Source organism: Pseudophryne corroboree, chromosome 3, assembly GCF_028390025.1.
Source record: "Pseudophryne corroboree isolate aPseCor3 chromosome 3, aPseCor3.hap2, whole genome shotgun sequence".
NCBI classification, from domain to species: Eukaryota; Metazoa; Chordata; class Amphibia; order Anura; family Myobatrachidae; genus Pseudophryne; species Pseudophryne corroboree.
This window is the reverse complement of record NC_086446.1, coordinates 9,369,689-9,387,967: the sequence shown is the minus strand read 5'-3', so window position 1 is coordinate 9,387,967 and position 18,279 is coordinate 9,369,689. Positions and strand designations below refer to the sequence as shown.

The window sequence follows — 18,279 nt, the reverse complement described above, 5'->3', positions numbered from 1 at the left end:
TGTGCCCGGACGAGCGTACACAATAAGGAAGGATTCATGAATCCCGGGTAAGACTCATACCAGCCACACCAATCACACCGTACAACTTGTGATCTGAACCCAGTTAACAGTATGACAACGAAGGAGCCTCTCAAAAGATGGCTCACAACCAACAATAACCCGATTTTTGTAACAATAACTATATACAAGTATTGCAGACAATCCGCACTTGGGATGGGCGCCCAGCATCCACTACGGACTACGAGAAATAGAATTATCGGTAAGTAAATTCTTATTTTCTCTGACGTCCTAGTGGATGCTGGGACTTCCGTCAGGACCATGGGGATTATACCAAAGCTCCCAAATGGGCGGGAGAGTGCGGATGACTCTGCAACACCGAATGAGAGAACTCCAGGTCCTCCTCAGCCAGGGTATCAAATTTGTAAAATTTTACAAACGTATTTGCCCCTGACCAAGTAGCTGCTCGGCAAAGTTGTAACGCCGAGACCCCTCGGGCAGCCGCCCAAGAGGAGCCCACCTTCCTTGTGGAATGGGCCTTTACGGATTTTGGCTGTGGCAGTCCTGCCACAGAATGTGCATGTTGAATTGTATTACAAATCCAACGAGCAATCGTCTGCTTAGAAGCAGGAGCACCCAGCTTGTTAGGTGCGTACAGGATAAACAGTGAGTCAGATTTTCTGACTCCAGCCGTCCTGGAAACATATATTTTCAGGGCCCTGACTACGTCAAGTAACTTGGAGTCCTCCAAGTCCCTAGTAGCCGCAGGTACCACAATAGGTTGGTTCATGTGAAAACCTGAAACCACCTTAGGCAGAAAATGAGGACGAGTCCTCAATTCTGCCCTGTCTGAATGAAAAATTAGGTAAGGGCTTTTATATGATAAAGCCGCCAATTCTGAGACACGCCTGGCCGAAGCCAGGGCTAATAGCATTACCACTTTCCATGTGAGATACTTCAAGTCCACAGAGGTGAGTGGTTCAAACCAGTGTGATTTAAGGAACCCTAAAACCACATTGAGATCCCAAGGTGCCACAGGTGGCACAAAAGGAGGCTGGATATGCAGTACTCCCTTGACAAACGTCTGAACTTCAGGCACTGAAGCCAGTTCTTTCTGGAAGAAAATCGACAAGGCCGAAATTTGAACCTTAATGGATCCTAACTTTAGGCCCATAGACAGTCCTGCTTGCAGGAAATGTAAGAAACGACCCAGTTGAAATTCCTCTGTGGGAGCCTTCTTGGTCTCACACCACGCAACATATTTTCTCCAAATGCGGTGATAATGTTTCGCAGTGACATCCTTCCTGGCCTTGATCAGTGTAGGGATGACTTCTTCTGGAATGCCTTTTTCCATCAGGATCCGGCGTTCAACCGCCATGCCGTCAAACGCAGCCGCGGTAAGTCTTGGAACAGACAAGGTCCCTGCTGGAGCAGGTCCTTTCTTAGAGGTAGAGGCCACGGGTCCTCCGTGAGCATCTCTTGCAGTTCCGGGTACCAAGTTCTTCTTGGCCAATCCGGAACCACGAGTATAGTTCTTACTCCTCTCCTTCTTATGATTCTCAGTACCTTTGGAATGAGAGGCAGAGGAGGGAACACATACACCGACTGGTACACCCACGGTGTTACCAGAGCGTCCACCGCTATTGCTTGAGGGTCCCTTGACCTGGCGCAATATCTGTCCAGTTTTTTGTTGAGACGGGACGCCATCATGTCCACCTTTGGTTTTTCCCAATGGTTTACAATCATCTGGAAGACTTCTGGATGAAGTCCCCACTCCCCTGGATGGAGGTCGTGTCTGCTGAGGAAGTCTGCTTCCCAGTTGTCCACTCCCGGAATGAACACTGCTGACAGTGCTATCACATGATTTTCCGCCCAGCGGAGAATCCTTGCAGCTTCTGCCATTGCCCTCCGGCTTCTTGTGCCGCCCTGTCTGTTTACGTGGGCGACTGCCGTGATGTTGTCCGACTGGATCAGCACCGGCTGACCTTGAAGCAGAGGTCTTGCTTGGCTTAGGGCATTGTAAATTGCCCTTAGCTCCAGTATATTTATGTGGAGAGAAGTCTCTAAACTTGACCACGTTCCCTGGAAATTTCTTCCTTGTGTGACTGCTCCCCAGCCCCTCAGGCTGGCATCCGTGGTCACCAGGATCCAATCCTGAATGCCGAATCTGCGGCCCTCTAGTAGATGAGCCCTCTGCAGCCACCACAGAAGAGATACCCTTGTCCTTGGAGACAGGGTTATTCGCTGATGCATCTGAAGATGCGATCCGGACCATTTGTCCAGCAGATCCCACTGAAACGTTCTTGCATGGAATCTTCCGAATGGAATCGCTTCGTAAGAAGCCACCATTTTTCCCAGAACCCTCGTGCATTGATGCACCGACACTTGTCCTGGTTTCAGGAGGTTCCTGACTAGATCGGATAACTCCTCGGCCTTCTCCTCCGGGAGAAACACCTTTTTCTGGACTGTGTCCAGAATCATCCCCATGAACAGTAGACGTGTTGTTGGAAACAGCTGTGATTTCGGGATATTTAGAATCCACCCATGCTGATGGAGCACTAGCTGAGATAGTGCTACTCCGACCTCTAACTGTTCCCTGGACCTTGCTCTTATCAGGAGATCGTCCAAGTAAGGGATAATTAAGACGCCTTTTCTTCGAAGAAGAAACATCATCTCGGCCATTACCTTGGTAAAGACCCGGGGTGCCGTGGACAATCCAAACGGCAGCGTCTGAAACTGATAATGACAGTTTTGTACGACAAACCTGAGGTACCCTTGGTGAGAAGGGTGGATTGGGACATGGAGATAAGCATCTTTTATGTCTAGGGACACCATAAAGTCCCCTTCTTCCAGGTTCGCTATCACTGCTCTGAGTGACTCCATCTTGAACTTGAACCTTTTTATGTAAGTGTTCAAGGATTTCAAATTTAGAATTGGTCTCACCGAGCCGTCCGGCTTCGGTACCACAAACAGCGTGGAATAATACCCCTTTCCTTGTTGTAGGAGGGGTACCTTGATTATCACCTGCTGGGAATACAGCTTGTGAATAGCCTCCAATACTGCCTCCCTGTCGAGGGGAGACGTTGGTAAAGCAGACTTCAGGAACCGGCGAGGGGGAGATGTCTCGAATTCCAGTCTGTACCCCTGTGATACTACCTGTAGAATCCAGGGGTCCACCCGCGAGTGAGCCCACTGCGCGTTGAAACTTTTGAGACGGGCCCCCACCGTGCCTGAGTCCGCTTGGAAAGCCCCAGCGTCATGCTGAAGACTTGGCAGAAGCAGGGGAGGGCTTCTGCTCCTGGGAGGAGGCTGCCTGGTGCAGTCTTTTCCCTCTTCCTCTGCCCCGTGGCAGAAAGGAGTGTCCTTTTGCTCGCTTGTTCTTTTGGGAACGAAAGGACTGAGTTTGAAAAGACGGTGTCTTTTTCTGCTGAGAAGTGACCTGGGGTAAAAAAGTGGACTTTCCAGCAGTTGCTGTAGCCACCAGGTCCGATAGACCGACCCCAAACAACTCCTCCCCTTTATACGGCAATACTTCCATATGTCGTTTGGAATCCGCATCACCTGACCACTGTCGCGTCCATAATGCTCTTCTGGCAGAAATGGACATAGCACTCACTCTTGATGCCAGGGTGCAAATATCCCTCTGTGCATCACGCATATATAGTAATGCATCCATCAGATGCTCTATAGTTAATAATATACTGTCCCTATCCAGGGTATCAATATTTTCAGTCAGGGAATCCGACCATGCCACTCCAGCGCTGCACATCCAGGCTGAAGCGATTGCCGGTCGCAATATAACACCAGTATGTGTGTATATATTTTTTAGGATACCTTCCAGCCTTCTATCAGCTGGTTCTTTGAGGGCGGCCGTATCAGGAGACGGTAACGCCACTTGTTTTGATAAGCGTGTGAGCGCCTTATCTACCCTAGGGGGTGTTTCCCAACGTACCCTAACCTCTGGCGGGAAAGGGTATAGTGCCAATAATTTACTAGAAATTAGTAGTTTTCCCTCATTTAATTCATCCGACTCAGGAAAAACTACTGGTAGTTTTTTCTCCCCCCACATAATACCCTTTTTTGTGGTACTTGTAGTGTCAGAAATGTGCAATGCCTCTTTCATTGCCGTGATCATGTAACGTGTGGCCCTACTGGACATTACGTTTGTCTCCTCACCGTCGACACTAGATTCAGCATCCGTGTCTGGGTCTGTGTCGACCATCTGAGGTAACGGCCGTTTTAGCACCCCTGACGGTGTCTGAGACGTCTGGACAGGCACTAACTGATTTGCCGGCTGTCTCATGCTTTCAACAGTTTTTTGCAAAGTGCTGACATTGTCACTTAACTCTTTAAACACAATCATCCAGTCAGGTGTCGACTCCCTAGGGGGTGACATCACTAACACAGGCAACTGTTCTGCTTCCACATCAATATCCTCCTCATACATGTCGACACACTCGTACCGACACCCAGCACACACACAGGGAATGCTCTGATAGAGGACAGGACCCCACAAGCCCTTTGGGGAGACAGAGGGAGATTTGCCAGCACACACCAGAGCGCTATATATATATATATATAGGGATAACCTTATATAAGTGTTACTCCCTTATAGCTGCTGTTTTTATATATTATAGCTGCCAATAGTGCCCCCCCCCCTCTTGTTTTACCCTGTTTCTGTAGTGCAGTCTGCAGGGGAGAGTCAGGGAGCCGTCCTTCCAGCGGAGCTGTGAGGGAAAATGGCGCCTTGTGTGCTGAGGAGATAGGCTCCGCCCCTTCGCGACGGCCTCATCTCCCGCTTTTTTCTGGAAACTGGCAAGGGTTAAATACATCCATATAGCTTAGGAGCTATATGTGATGTATTATTTAGCCATCCTAAAGTATACTTTTTTACATTGCCTCTCAGGGCGCTCCCCTCCCAGCGCCCTGCACCCTCAGTGACCGGAGTGTGAAGTGTGTGGAGAGCAATGGCGCACAGCTGCGGTGCTGTGCGCTACCTTAGTTGAAGACAGGAGCGTCTTCTGCCGCCGATTTCACCGGACCTCTTCACTCTTCTGGCTCTGTAAGGGGGCCGGCGGCGCGGCTCCGGTGACCCATCCAGGCTGAACCTGTGATCGTCCCTCTGGAGCTAATGTCCAGTAGCCTAAGAAGCCCAATCCACACTGCAAGCACGTGAGTTCGCTTCTTCTCCCCTTAGTCCCTCGCTGCAGTGAGCCTGTTGCCAGCAGGACTCACTGAAAATAACAAAAATCTAAACTTTTACTCTAAGCAGCTCAGGAGAGCCACCTAGATTGCACCCTTCTCGGCCGGGCACAAAATCTTAACTGAGGCTTGGAGGAGGGTCATAGGGGGAGGAGCCAGTGCACACCAGGTAGTCTAGAAGCTTTTACTTTGTGCCCTGTCTCCTGCGGAGCCGCTATTCCCCATGGTCCTGACGGAAGTCCCAGCATCCACTAGGACGTCAGAGAAATAAGTGTTTCCATTTCTGTCCATAAGCTTCACCTCAAAACAAATCTTAACATGTCAGGTTTGGCATTGGTTCTTTGTGTCCTACTATTAGCTATATCATTGCCCGTTTGGCTATTGGATGTAACCAGGACAAGATTGTCGCAGCTGTACTTTGACCTGCCTGTTTGTCTTCTCCACCATATGTGGATATCAGGTGAGCTGTTTTACGTCATTCAAGATGGGTTCATGCCCTGATTGGATTAGCCATGACCTGTCAGCCCTATATCTACTGCCCTTGTATCACCTGCTGGCTGCCAGACAATCTGGTCCCAGACCGTGGGTTTAGCTTTCCACATGTGCACTGACATGGTCAGTCCTCTGTCTGATATTCCCTGGTTGGTGTCAGTAGGATTCCTGCTGCCTTCTGACTTTGCTGCTGCATTACTCCTTGTGTGTCCCGCTGAGCTGCGGTGCACTGCTGTCATCATTCACAGAGTAGGTATTGTACATTGGACACTCCGCATCTGTGACGCTTCTTCATTGTTGTGCAACTGGACCGCTGGTTGGCAGTGTTCATTCTGTTGAAAATTTTGACTTGAAGTATTTGTCGACTACAGTTTTTTTCAGGACTAAAATTAGACTGAATTGAAAACTAAGATCCACTGACTAAAGTGTAACTAAAAGAAATCCAAAAAATAGTGACTAAGACTAAATTTAAAGTTGTTGTCCAATTTAACACTGGAAGTAGGGTTCTACATTTTTAAAGAACAATTACAAATGATATATGGAGCACTACGGTAAGTCAAACTCAGTATGTAATACATTCTTAGCCTACTGAGCCTAGATTACTAATGATATATGGGAGCACTACAGTAAGTCAGACTCAGTATGTAATACATTCTCAGCACACTGTGTGTAGATTACTGATATATGGGAGCACTATGGTAAATCATACTCCATATGTAACATATTCTCAGCCTACTGAGCCTAGACTACTAATGATATATGGGAGCACTATGGTAAATCAGACTCAGTATGTGCTGTAACATTCTCAGCCTAATGACCCTAGATTACTTATGATATATGGGAGCATTACAGCAAGTCAGACTCCATATGTAACACATTCTCAGTCTACTGAATCTAGATAACTAATGGTATATGGGAGTACTGTGGTAAATTAGATTAATTATGTAACATATTCCCAACCTACTGAGCCTAGACTACTAATGATATATGGGAGCATTACAGCAAGTCAGATTCAGTATGTAACACATTCTCAGTCTACTGAATCTTGATTACTAATGATATATGGGAGTACTATGGTAAATTAGATTCATTATGTAACACATTCTCAGCCTACTGAGCCTAGATTACTTATGATATATGGTAGCACTATGGTAAGTCAGACTCAGTACGTAATACATTCTCAGCCTACTGAGCCTAGATTACTTATGATATATGGGAGTACTATGGTAAATCAGACTCAGTATGTAATACATTCTCAGCCTACTAAGACTAGATTACTTGTGATCTATGGGAGCACTATGGTAAGTCAGAATCAGTATGTAACACATTCTCAGCCCACTGAGTGTAGATTACTGATATATGGGAGCACTACGGTAGGTCATACTCCATATGTAACATATTCCCAGCCTACTGAGCCTAGACTACTAATTATATATGGGAGCACTACGGTAAGTCAGACTCAGTATGTACTGTAACACATTCTCAGCCTAATGACCCTAGATTACTTATGATATATGGGAGCATTACAGCAATTCAGACTCCATATGTAACACATTCTCAGTCTACTGAGTCTAGATTACTAATGATATATGGGAGCACTATGGTAAATCAGACTTGGTATGTAACACATTCTCTGCCTAATAAGCCTAGATTACTAATTATATATGGGAGCACTATGGTAATTCAGACTCAGTATGTAACACATTCTCAGCCCACTGAATGTAGATTACTAATGATATATGGGAGCACTACGGTAAATCAGACTTGGCATGTAACACATTCTCTGCCTAAAAAGTCTAGATTACTAATGAACTATGGGAGCACTATGGTAAATCAGACTCGTTATGTAACACATACTCAGCCTACTGAGCCTAGATTACTAATGATATATGGGAGCATTACTGTAAGACACACTTAGTATGTAACACATTCTCAGCCTACTGAGCCTAGATTACTAATGATATATGGGAGTATTACGGTAAACCAGACTTAGTATGTAACACATTCTCAGCCTACTGAGCCTAGATTACTAATGATATATGGGAGCATTACGGTAAGCCAGACTTAGTATGTAGCACCAAGTGCCTTGAAAAAAGATAAAATAAAAATAACATCTCAGCATCAGGTCTTTGGTTGCCTCCCTGACCGGTTGATTTCTTTAAATGTGGGAAATTGAGATGTACCACCTGCTCACATGTAGTAAACAAAACTAGGAGTGTCAAAATATAAATGGATAGGTCAATCTATTCCCTGAAAAGTTTAATGAATTGTGATTCAAAATGGGTTATGTATCTATTGGAACGTGGCTGCAATGTTAAGTATGTGGGCGGAACCACACATCATTTAAAAATAAGACTTATGGAACATTGCAGAAATATAATTAACAAGGTCCAGAACCATAGTGTCTCTAGACACTTCTGTGATGAAACATCAAGGTGACCCAAGCTCCCTTAGAGTAACAGCACTGGAACATATCCCCGTCACGACAGGTGGCGGGAATCGCCTTAATAGATTGTGTAAACAAGAGGTATACTGGATATTTCAGTTAAATACACTCCCTATGGGTTGAACAAATCAATGGAACTCAATACAGTTATCAAAATATATCATTTCCTATTTTCCTTCTTCCTCCTGTTATCTTAAGAATTTCTTAATGAGGATTTCATGCATGATTATCTCACAGAATTAGTATATTTTCCTTCCTTTCCCTACCATTCCCCTGACTTTGTAACAAGGGGCCTATATAGTACCAACTTACAGAACAGCCATCTTCAGCTGTTAGTTCACTTCTATGAATAGGTGCTGTAGAGATTTCTATATCTGTGTACTAGACTATTTTTTTGTGAGATCCTTTTGTTAGCCATGGATTTATTGGGGTGGGATTCAATTCTTTTCACCCCTTTCCACACCCGTTCTGTTTCTGCCTTCAGGGTGTGGTATCATTATGTCAGCTCGCTACCTCCGGAGTAGGGAGGCACACAACCCTTTACACAGCTAAATCTGATTACTATGGGCGCAATATGCGCGATAATGGAGATCAGTTTAGAAAGGAAATTGGGCGTGATATATCATTTGAATCCCATCCATTGTATTTACACATGGTATAAGATGTACACGAACGTCTGGCATCAGAATGGTATATAATATTTGATGCTAACTGTCTGAAGATACTTGGCAGTGTATTATAATTAATCTATTCTAATCATCAGCATGGTTTATACATATGTGTAGTCGGACATATGGATTATTGGTCTTCTAAACAAAAAAGTTCTGGGTTGCTGGGATTCTGGTTGTGGAATAAACTATGTTGAAAAATAATTTTCCACCAAGATATCTATATGACGCTACCATGGGTTGCTTAGCAACGTGACCCACATCCGGGGTTGCGCGGCTGGGGGTGCGGATCTGTTGCTGGACAGCTTTTGTATGAAAAGATGCTAACATCATGTATTGTGTAAAATGTCTCAGGGCCGATACTAGGATTTTTATAAATTAAGCCACACAGTAGAGTAACCATATTCACATTACACCACACAGTAGTGCCCTTAATACACATTATGCTGCACAATAGAGCCCCATATTCACAATATGCCACTCAGTAGTAATGCTTGTTATAGCACATTTTGTCACACAGTAGTACCCTTTATATGTATTACGTCACACAGTAGTAATGCACCTTATATACACAATGCCACAGTAGTAGTGCCTGCTGGTTCAAGTTCACAACATGGGACCATGGGAAAAGGGAGGGGGGGGGGGGGTGCGCGAGAGAGAGGAGACACAGAGAAAGGAGGGGGGATAGAGAGAGGGATGAGGGTGTTAAAGGTGAAGCCATGTTGTCTATGGAATCCATTTTGTATTTGTGTCTACAGAATCCATTATATATTTATTCAAATGCTCAGAGAACAGACTCTGCAAGTAATTACAGAAAATTACAGAACGTAGAAATGTGCCCACGCAGAGGTGGTCATTCCGAGTTGATTACTAGCTGCATTCGTTCAAAAAATGGCACTTATGCACACGCGTATGCGGCACAATGTGCACCCGCGACGTACTATTGCAATGAACGATGTTGTTTCACACAGGGTCTAGTGAAGCGTTTCAGTCGCACTACTGGCCACAGAGTGATTGGCATGAAGTGGGCATTTCTGGGTGTCAACTAACCATTTTCAGGGAGTGTTCAAAAAAAACGCAGGCGTGCCAGGAAAAACCCAGGTGTGGCTGGGGGAACGCAGGGCGTTTGTGACGTCAAAACAGGAACTGAACAGTCTGAAGTCATTGCAAGCGCTGAGGAGGTATTGAGCTACTCTAAAACTGCACAAAAAACTTTGCAGCTACTCTGTGATCCTTTCGTTCACACTTCTGCTAAGCTAAAATACACTCCCAGTGGGAAGCGGCATAGCGTTTGCACGGCTCCTAAAAACTGCTAGCGAGCGAACAACTCGGAATGACCACCAGTGACAGCTCAAAACAAGATTTTGTGGGTAGGTAAGTTACAGGAGGTTTCAGCAGGTGTCAGCTTCAGTAAGTTTTAGCAAATTTCAGTTAACCCAAAAAGAATAATTATACATAAGCATGGAAGTTTTTTTTTCTCAATAAATGTTTATTTGAATTTGGCATAATAAACAACATAAACACATAGACAGGTAATACAGGAGGATACTGTCACAATCCTGTCTGTATTTCTCTTATTTGGTGACTTACCTCTGTCATCTGTCCTGGATCCTGCATCTTTTCTGCTCACTGGGATAAACAGCTTGCCTGCAGTACCATGAGTTTCCTGAGTGCTGAGGTCTCTGCCTGGAAGGTAAGAGTTAATGAGCTCCACCTGTGGTGATTAACCTTGTGTGTGTATGCAGCAAGTTTCTCTATGCTGTGCCTACACAGCAATCATTGTTGTCATTATACTATGTGCCTCTCTAACTCCAGGGGTCACCAGATACATTCTCCACTGTGCTCAGCAATCTGGAGTTTAGGCCTAAAAGTCAGCATCCTCTGTTCATTTGTAGACGTTCAGGCTTCAGTGTTTTACCGGCCTGCTAGGCATCACTCCACATGAGTGCCTAACCTGGTGTACTCACGTGACAGGGTCTGATCACCTGACCTAGAGTTACCCAATCCTGTGCCAGACTGAGACTCTCTGAATCACCTGACTCTGTTCACCAATCACCAAGGACCAGGAAGTATAAGTAAATAGACTTGTGTTGCAGAATCGGCCAGTTCCTTGTGTCATACAGCTCTGTGTGAGCGTCGCAGCTGAGCTCCCTAAAAGGTAACACTTTTACTTTGGTTCCTGTGAAACTCTGCTCTTTTAATACCCAGTTTGGATTACAGTTGTGTTAGCAGTCAGCTGCAGTATTCTTCAGTCTCCGTTTAAAGCCACAGCCGCAGTATTAATCAGTCTCATATTAAAGCCACAGCTGCAGTATTCAGTCTCGTCTTAAAGCCACAGCCGCAGTATTAATCAGTCTCGTCTTAAAGCCACAGCCGCAGTATTAATCAGTCTCGTCTTAAAGCCACAGCCGCAGTATTAATCAGTCTCGTCTTAAAGCCACAGCCGCAGTATTAATCAGTCTCGTCTTAAAGCCACAGCCGCAGTATCCTTCAGCTTCATCTTAAAGTCACAGCTACAGTGATTGTTCTGCTTACAGTTGCATTTCCAGTAATATCCGGTACCAGCCTGGATTATAGTTGTGTTCCAGTATACCGGTACACAGCCCAGTTCACAGTGCGGTTCTGTCTTACCGGTATCCAGCCTGGTTCTCAGTCTCACCGGTAACCAGTCCAGTACATCGTCTTCAGCTCTCCTCCCTGTTCTGCGCAACTCCAGAGAACCTTTCATAGTAACCTTGAGTACATAAACACCTACTCCTGTGACAGTATAGCCAGTGCATTCTCACCAATACATTCACCATCCTGCTATCATCATCAAGTCCCTGGTGATCCAGTGGTCAGGATACGGCTCCCTTTTCCGAGGTCCGGGTTCGATCCCCGGTCAGGGATTGCTTCTTACTACTTCCTCTCACTGATTCCTACAGACCAGCCAAATATACACATAGTCCTTCAGTCGCCTGCACAGATTTCACTGACACACCGGGGTCACAAAAACCAATCATGACAGATACTATACAAAAGAAACGGGCATCGGCAATTGGTCAGAAATACGCCAATCATAGTTAGGCGTATGGGTTGTTGGGTCAACCACACTTAGGTCGACAGTCATTAGGTTGACCACTATTGGTCGATATGCAGTAGGTCGACAGGGTTGCTAGGTCGACATGGTCTATAGGTTGACAATTTTTCCAATTTTTTTGGTGTCGTTTTCTTCGTAGTGTGACCGGGAACCCCAATTAGTGCACCGTGTCCCCTTGCATTGTGAGCGAACTTCGGGCAAGGTGCCTCGCTCGGCCCAGGTTACCATTCCCAATCATAGTCCACGTGGATCGTAAAGTATGAAAAAGTTGAAAAAATGACCTTTTTTCATGTTGAACTATCACATGTCGACCTAGCAACCCCATCAGCTTACTGCATGTCGACATAATGACTGTCGACCTAACGACCATATCCCTAAGTTAGTATTCCGTGAAATTCAATCAACCAGATGGTCACATGTCAAATCCCGTCTAGACAACACAAATGTAAAGCATGGAAGTTTTTGATAGAAATGTGACGTATGAGATAGAACCATTAGCTTAGCCTATAGACTTGCAGCTTTTATCAGGAAACGCTGTATGTGCAATGCAAACCGGAGTGTTATAAAACCGGAGTGCTATAAAACCTATTGGAAGGTCCAATAAATGTCAAAGTGATTTTGGTTGCATAAGCCTGTTGTTGTGTCCAGTCACTTTCCTGGCCGTGAATGAATCTGTTGCTGACTGCCTGAGTACTGAGAACGGAGGTCCATGGAGGTCTTCTGAAGCCCCTCATATTAAGGGTAAAATAAAAAAATGAGAGAGAGGGGTGAGAGAGAAGAGTGACACCAGGCTTGGAATGGCAATTAAACAAAAAATATACTTGCCACACACTGTGTCACTGATGAAGATGCAGGCTTCCACCAGCCACAACACAACTGCTGTTGCTGATACTGGAAGGCAGGATCTGGGCGTGTGCGTTCCCGCACATAGCAACCAACTGCCGCTACAGACTCATGTGCTGTGTTCAGCACTTGATTCATTCAGACTGTGGCAGACTTTACAGTCAATCTAAAATCCGGATCGTCAAGCAGTGCTTTGCTGTAAGGGTTGTAGAATGATTGTAAAGTCTGCCACAGTCTGGATGAATGGAGCACAGAGCTTGCCGGAGGACAAAGTGCTTGCAGGCACTTTGTGCTACGTGAGGCGATGGTGGGCAGAGGAGAGCATCTGGCTGAGGAAGCCACACAGAGGTCTCAACTCCCCCTCAAATTCAGTGCCAGGGTCACATGCCCCCTTAACCCCCCCTAGTTGAGGCCCTGCTGTACAGCGCTGCCACCAGAAATTGTTGGGCCCGGGACTAACAAAATGGCAGGAAACCCCCCCCCCCTCACCTCTCTCCCAAAAAATAAAAAACAACCCTATAATGAGTTGAGGTGGGGTGAGCGGAGCTACAGCAGCGATGGGTCATCAATTGATACATAAACCAATTTTTCTTAAGAATTTAAAAGTTTGAACTATACCAATACACAGTGGTCGAAGTGGAAATTTTAAAGTGGGGGGTATGGAAAAGTGACGGTTGTTGTGCTCCAAAAAAGGGGCATGGCCCCTGAAAAGGGGGCGTGTCCCACAATAGTCGGACCCCTTATACTATCAAGTACTGGTGCCCCTTACACATTATGCAGTGAATGAGCCACAATTCCCACGGAATGAGTTAAAATTCACATTATGCCACACTGTATGATTATCTCTAATCTAGATGGCTAGTACTTACAGCTGGGATCCGGTCTGAAGATCGACAGTGTCTAGGTCGACAATGTTTAGGTCGACCACTATAGGTCGACAGTCACTAGGTCGACATGGATGGAAGGTCGACAGGGTTTCTAGGTCGACATGTGCTAGGTCAACAGGTCTATAGGTCGACATGAGTTTTTCACATTTATTTTTTGGGGGATTTTTTCATACTTAACGATCCACGTGGACTACGATTGGAACGGTAAAGTGTGCCGAGCGAAGCGAAGGCACCATGCCCGAAGCATGGCGAGCGAACGCGGTGCACTAATTTGGGATCCCGGTCACTTTACGAAGAAAACGACACCAAAAAATATATAAAAATCCTCATGTCGACCTTTAGACCTGTCGACCTAGAAACCCTGTCGACCTTCCATCCATGTCGACCTAGTGACTGTCGACTTATAGTGGTCGACCTAAACATTGTTGACCTAGACACTGTCGATAAAACAAACTACACCCCTTACAGCTACGAGCTGCCTAAATACCTTAAGATTCACTGTTTTTGCTCTGACCTGTATCATGGATGAGGAGGGCTCCAGCGGCTGAGGGTTCGGAAACCGTGCGGCGTTGGCGGTGAAACTGGGGCCAGAAGCACCACCGATAGCTGCCCAGCATGCTCAAGAGGTGGTGGGGGTCAGGGAGCGGGCGCACTGCACATGGGCGCATGGAGTGAGCGTGAACTGGCTAGGGGCGGGCTGGCTCCAGGAACCGGGCGACAATGGTGGTGTAAACCAAGAGCGGGTGCCCAGCGTGCTCCAGAAGTTGCAGGGTCAGCAAGCGGGCGCACCGCCAATGAGCGTCTGGCGGGCCACTTCCCTGCCTCCTGCGCTATCACTGTAGTGTAGTGGCTCACAGCATGTAGGCAGTCTCTGCACTGTACAGTTAGGGCACATAGGTGCAGCCACATACACCCCACATGCACTGCCCGCTCACTGCATGATAGGAAGTCACACAGGACAGGGCACAGAGGAGACACCCACAGGCTGGCAGGGACACTTACACAGCACGACACACCTTATGACACGCACACGGCACCATGTCGCTCACCCGCCATCTTGTGCCCCGGGCCACTCCGCCGCTGTATGGCGTCTGCAGCCTGAGCCGTCTCCGCCTGGATGTGTGTGCTGTGCCGGCTCAGGCGGCTGTGCACGCATAGGTCACTTACAGCAGTGCAGAGCGCCTCATCCGCACACACTGACCGCACCACCTCTTCCTGCGAGAGCTGCCAGGGCCTCCCCTTCCTGAGAGCGCACTCACATGCTGCCTCCCCTTCCGCACCATATACCGCATCCGGTGGGCCACTTTCCCCGCCTCCTGCTGTTCATCGCTGCCTCTGCTGTGTCAGACTCAAGTCTGCACACTGCTATTAAAAGTGCCGGTATGCCATACCGCCGCATACCATCCCACTTTGACCACTACCAATGCAGAAATAAATGCTATTAAAGAAATACTGCCAGCTGTATTTGTAACTTTGGGAGACTGTTATTGACTATGCAGATGGGACAGATCAGGCCGAGAACTTACAGCTGGTCCAAAGCAGCATCAGGTAGCAGAATGTTCCACAAGTGGTAGCTGAGAAGTGCCACATCAGTCTGGACACCGGCCATACATCCAAGGTAGGATGTAGATAACCGATAATGGAGCATGAGAGTAAATAGCAAGCGTGCAACTCCATGTCCATTCTAGTCACACCCCTAGGGTTGGTTACTAGAGGGTGATGCAGCTCCGTTTGCAATCTGATGTTTGTCGCAAGTCTTCAGATGGAGATTTCCTAGCCTCAGCAATGGAGCTGCGGTGGCCGGTCTTCGTAACCTCAGTTGGCTGAAGGTGTCCCAGTGCTGTGTTCTCAGATGCAGAAGAGGATCACACATGTACGCAGGAGGCTGCTACTTATTCCAGACGCCTCCTGCTGCGTTACCGTATCTTTACATCACTGCAGCTGCCCAACAGATTGCATCACTGCAGCTGCCCAACAGATTGTGTAGTAGGATGTGTCGCTTAGGAGCAACAGAGAGAGGAGTATGACAGTTCACTTTTCATTTCCTCTATTGTTTAATCTTAAGAAAGACCAGAAGTCAACTACGTTAGTAATTATATATTTTATTACCATACTTGTGAACAATGAAATGTCCGTATATATCGTTTCTCACTGGTTCATTTACTTATTTGCAAAAGAATATCAAAACATACACATGCCAAACTGAACATACTATGTAACAAAAGGCTACCGCGGCTCCTCACCTCTAGGAGTCGGCCAATAGATGGCAGCCAAGCATGAGAAGACAGACGGCAGTCTGAGCTCTGTGGATCTTGGCTTGACCAACGGGTGATCCTCACTAGTGTCCTGTTCCCCAATCTGTACGGCACAGAGTCATTCAATGGTCTCTGTAATATCTGCCCCCCTGCACATAGTTTTGCCCAACTGCCAACAAATTTGCTGCTGCGATCAACTCTGAATTACCCCCTAGGTGTGACTTGAAGGGCAGTTTAATGTGACTATCACAGGACCTATCTGCATTTAGGATATTGCTACAACCCTGTATCATGTGTACCAGCTCATAGAAATTATGACGTGAGATTTCGGATATGTAATAAAAATGTATATTGTGTAAAACAATTTCCACATGGAGGACAAGAAAATCAATTCTCAAGATTGTAAATTATCTGACGTCTATGAAGATACTATGTATATGTCAAATAGTTCCCACATTGAGAGTATTTAAATTGCTGTTCATCTTTGAGTTGTAACTAGTATTCAACACAAAGTGATTTCCATGTAAAACATTTCCCACACTCAGAACCTGGAAATGGCTTATGTCAAGTGTGCTCTCTTACATGTCTAGAGAGTTGTAGTTTCCGTGTAAAACATTTCCCACAATCCAAACATGGAAATGGCTTCTCGTCTGTGTGACTTCTCTGATGTCTAACAAGAGTTGATTTCTTTGTAAAACATTTCTTACACTCAGAGCATGGAAATGGCCTTTCACCTGTGTGACTTCTCTGATGTGTATCCAGACTTAATTTCCGTGTAAAACATTTATCACATTCAGAACAAGGAAATGGTTTCTCACCTGTGTGACTTCTCAGATGCTTAACAAGATGGGATTTCGCTGTAAAACATTTCCCACACTCAGAACATGGAAATGGCGTCTCACCTGTGTGACTTCTCTGATGTACAACTAGAGTTGATTTGTGAGTAAAACATTTCCCACACTCAGAGCATGGAAATGGCTTCTCACCTGTGTGACTTCTTTGATGTCTTACCAGAGTTGATATGTGAGTAAAACATTTCCCACACTCAGAGCATGGTAATAGTTTCTCATCTATATGATATCTTTGATGTCTAACAAGATGCGATTTCTGCATAAAACATTTCCCACACTCAGAACAAGGAAATGGCCTCTCACCTTTGTGACTTCTCTGATGTGCAAAAAGATCTGTTTTGTGTGTAAAACATTTCCCACACTGAAAACACTGAAAAGGCCTCTCACCTGTGTGACTTATCATATGTTTAGCAAGATGTGTTTTCTGTTTAAAACATTTCCCACACTCTGGACATGGAAATGGTTTCTCACCTGTGTGACTTCTCTGATGTATAACAAGAGTTGATTTTTGTGTAAAACATTTCCCACACTCAGAACATGGAAATGGCTTCTCACCTGTGTGACTTCTCAGATGTCTAACAAGACGTGATTTACTTGTGAAACATTTCCTACACTCAGAACAGGAAAACACTGTATCACCTAATCTATCAGGAGAATGTTCATGATTAGAAGAAGTAGATGATACATTGGCACTGTGAGGTACTGGATTTATATTTAGGGTAATGGGGATATCTCCTGTGGAATCTTGTACAATGTTGTTCTCTTCTCTTTTAAAATCTGTAGATAAAATGAGATGTCCCTCTGAGGTGTTCCTGCTTCTGCCTCCGTCTGCTGGGAATAACATAAATGTATAATGATAGACATCAGTCTTTACATTGAGGAACAAATTATCATATTACTACAGAACTCAATTTTGCAAACTATGGAGACCTCATTACCAAACAAATGTACAAACAGCACATGTGACACTTGGTGTACAGGTAAAAAACGGACTTACAATAGAACACAATTTACCGAGAACATGCTATAGACCCAATATTGGACAACTCCACCCAAAATGAGGACTTCAGTAATATTTCACAAGTATGAAATAAAAATTGTGAAACATATGGAGGACAAGAAAATTTCCCAAGCAATGATGGATGTGCTGTTATAGGTCTGTGTGTAGACGGTGGCGTTTATGTAAAGCGCATATTGTGATGGGATATTTGTGACCTTCGCTTAAGAGTAATCAGATGAGATTTTGCTATAGTACTGTAGAACATACACTTCTAAAATCGAAAGCATTCGGGGAGGGGCATTGCCTGGCTAGGCACAGATGTAAGTCTCTGCGCTCTCCTGTCTCTTTATCTGCTGCTCCAGGAAGATCTGAAGGTGCTTCAGTTGCCTGGCCGCTGTCTGGCTCCTCCTGCAGTGCCATTTGTGCGGCGGCCTCTGAACCTTGTGGACAGGGGCTGCTGTTGCCGACACCTGGATGGGTGCCTCATTGCTCTGGTGTCCTGCTGCGGTGACTGCTGCCAAATGAGTGCCTTCTCCTGTCTCCCTGTCAGTGATTATTG

At 45.7% G+C, this 18,279-nt stretch overlaps 1 protein-coding gene across 1 annotated transcript in view; it reads right to left on the bottom strand.

The window, feature by feature from the left end:
• Nucleotides 1–15,696: 15,696 nt before the first annotated feature.
• The window catches only part of LOC135057005 (zinc finger protein OZF-like), a 48,287-nt gene continuing 45,704 nt past the window's right edge, over nt 15,697–18,279 (bottom strand). The window contains exon 5 of the mRNA XM_063962861.1: nt 15,697–17,551. Coding sequence (XP_063818931.1) covers nt 16,434–17,551 — 1,118 coding nt within the window. The 3' untranslated portion in view covers nt 15,697–16,433. The remainder of the gene's footprint in view (nt 17,552–18,279) is intronic.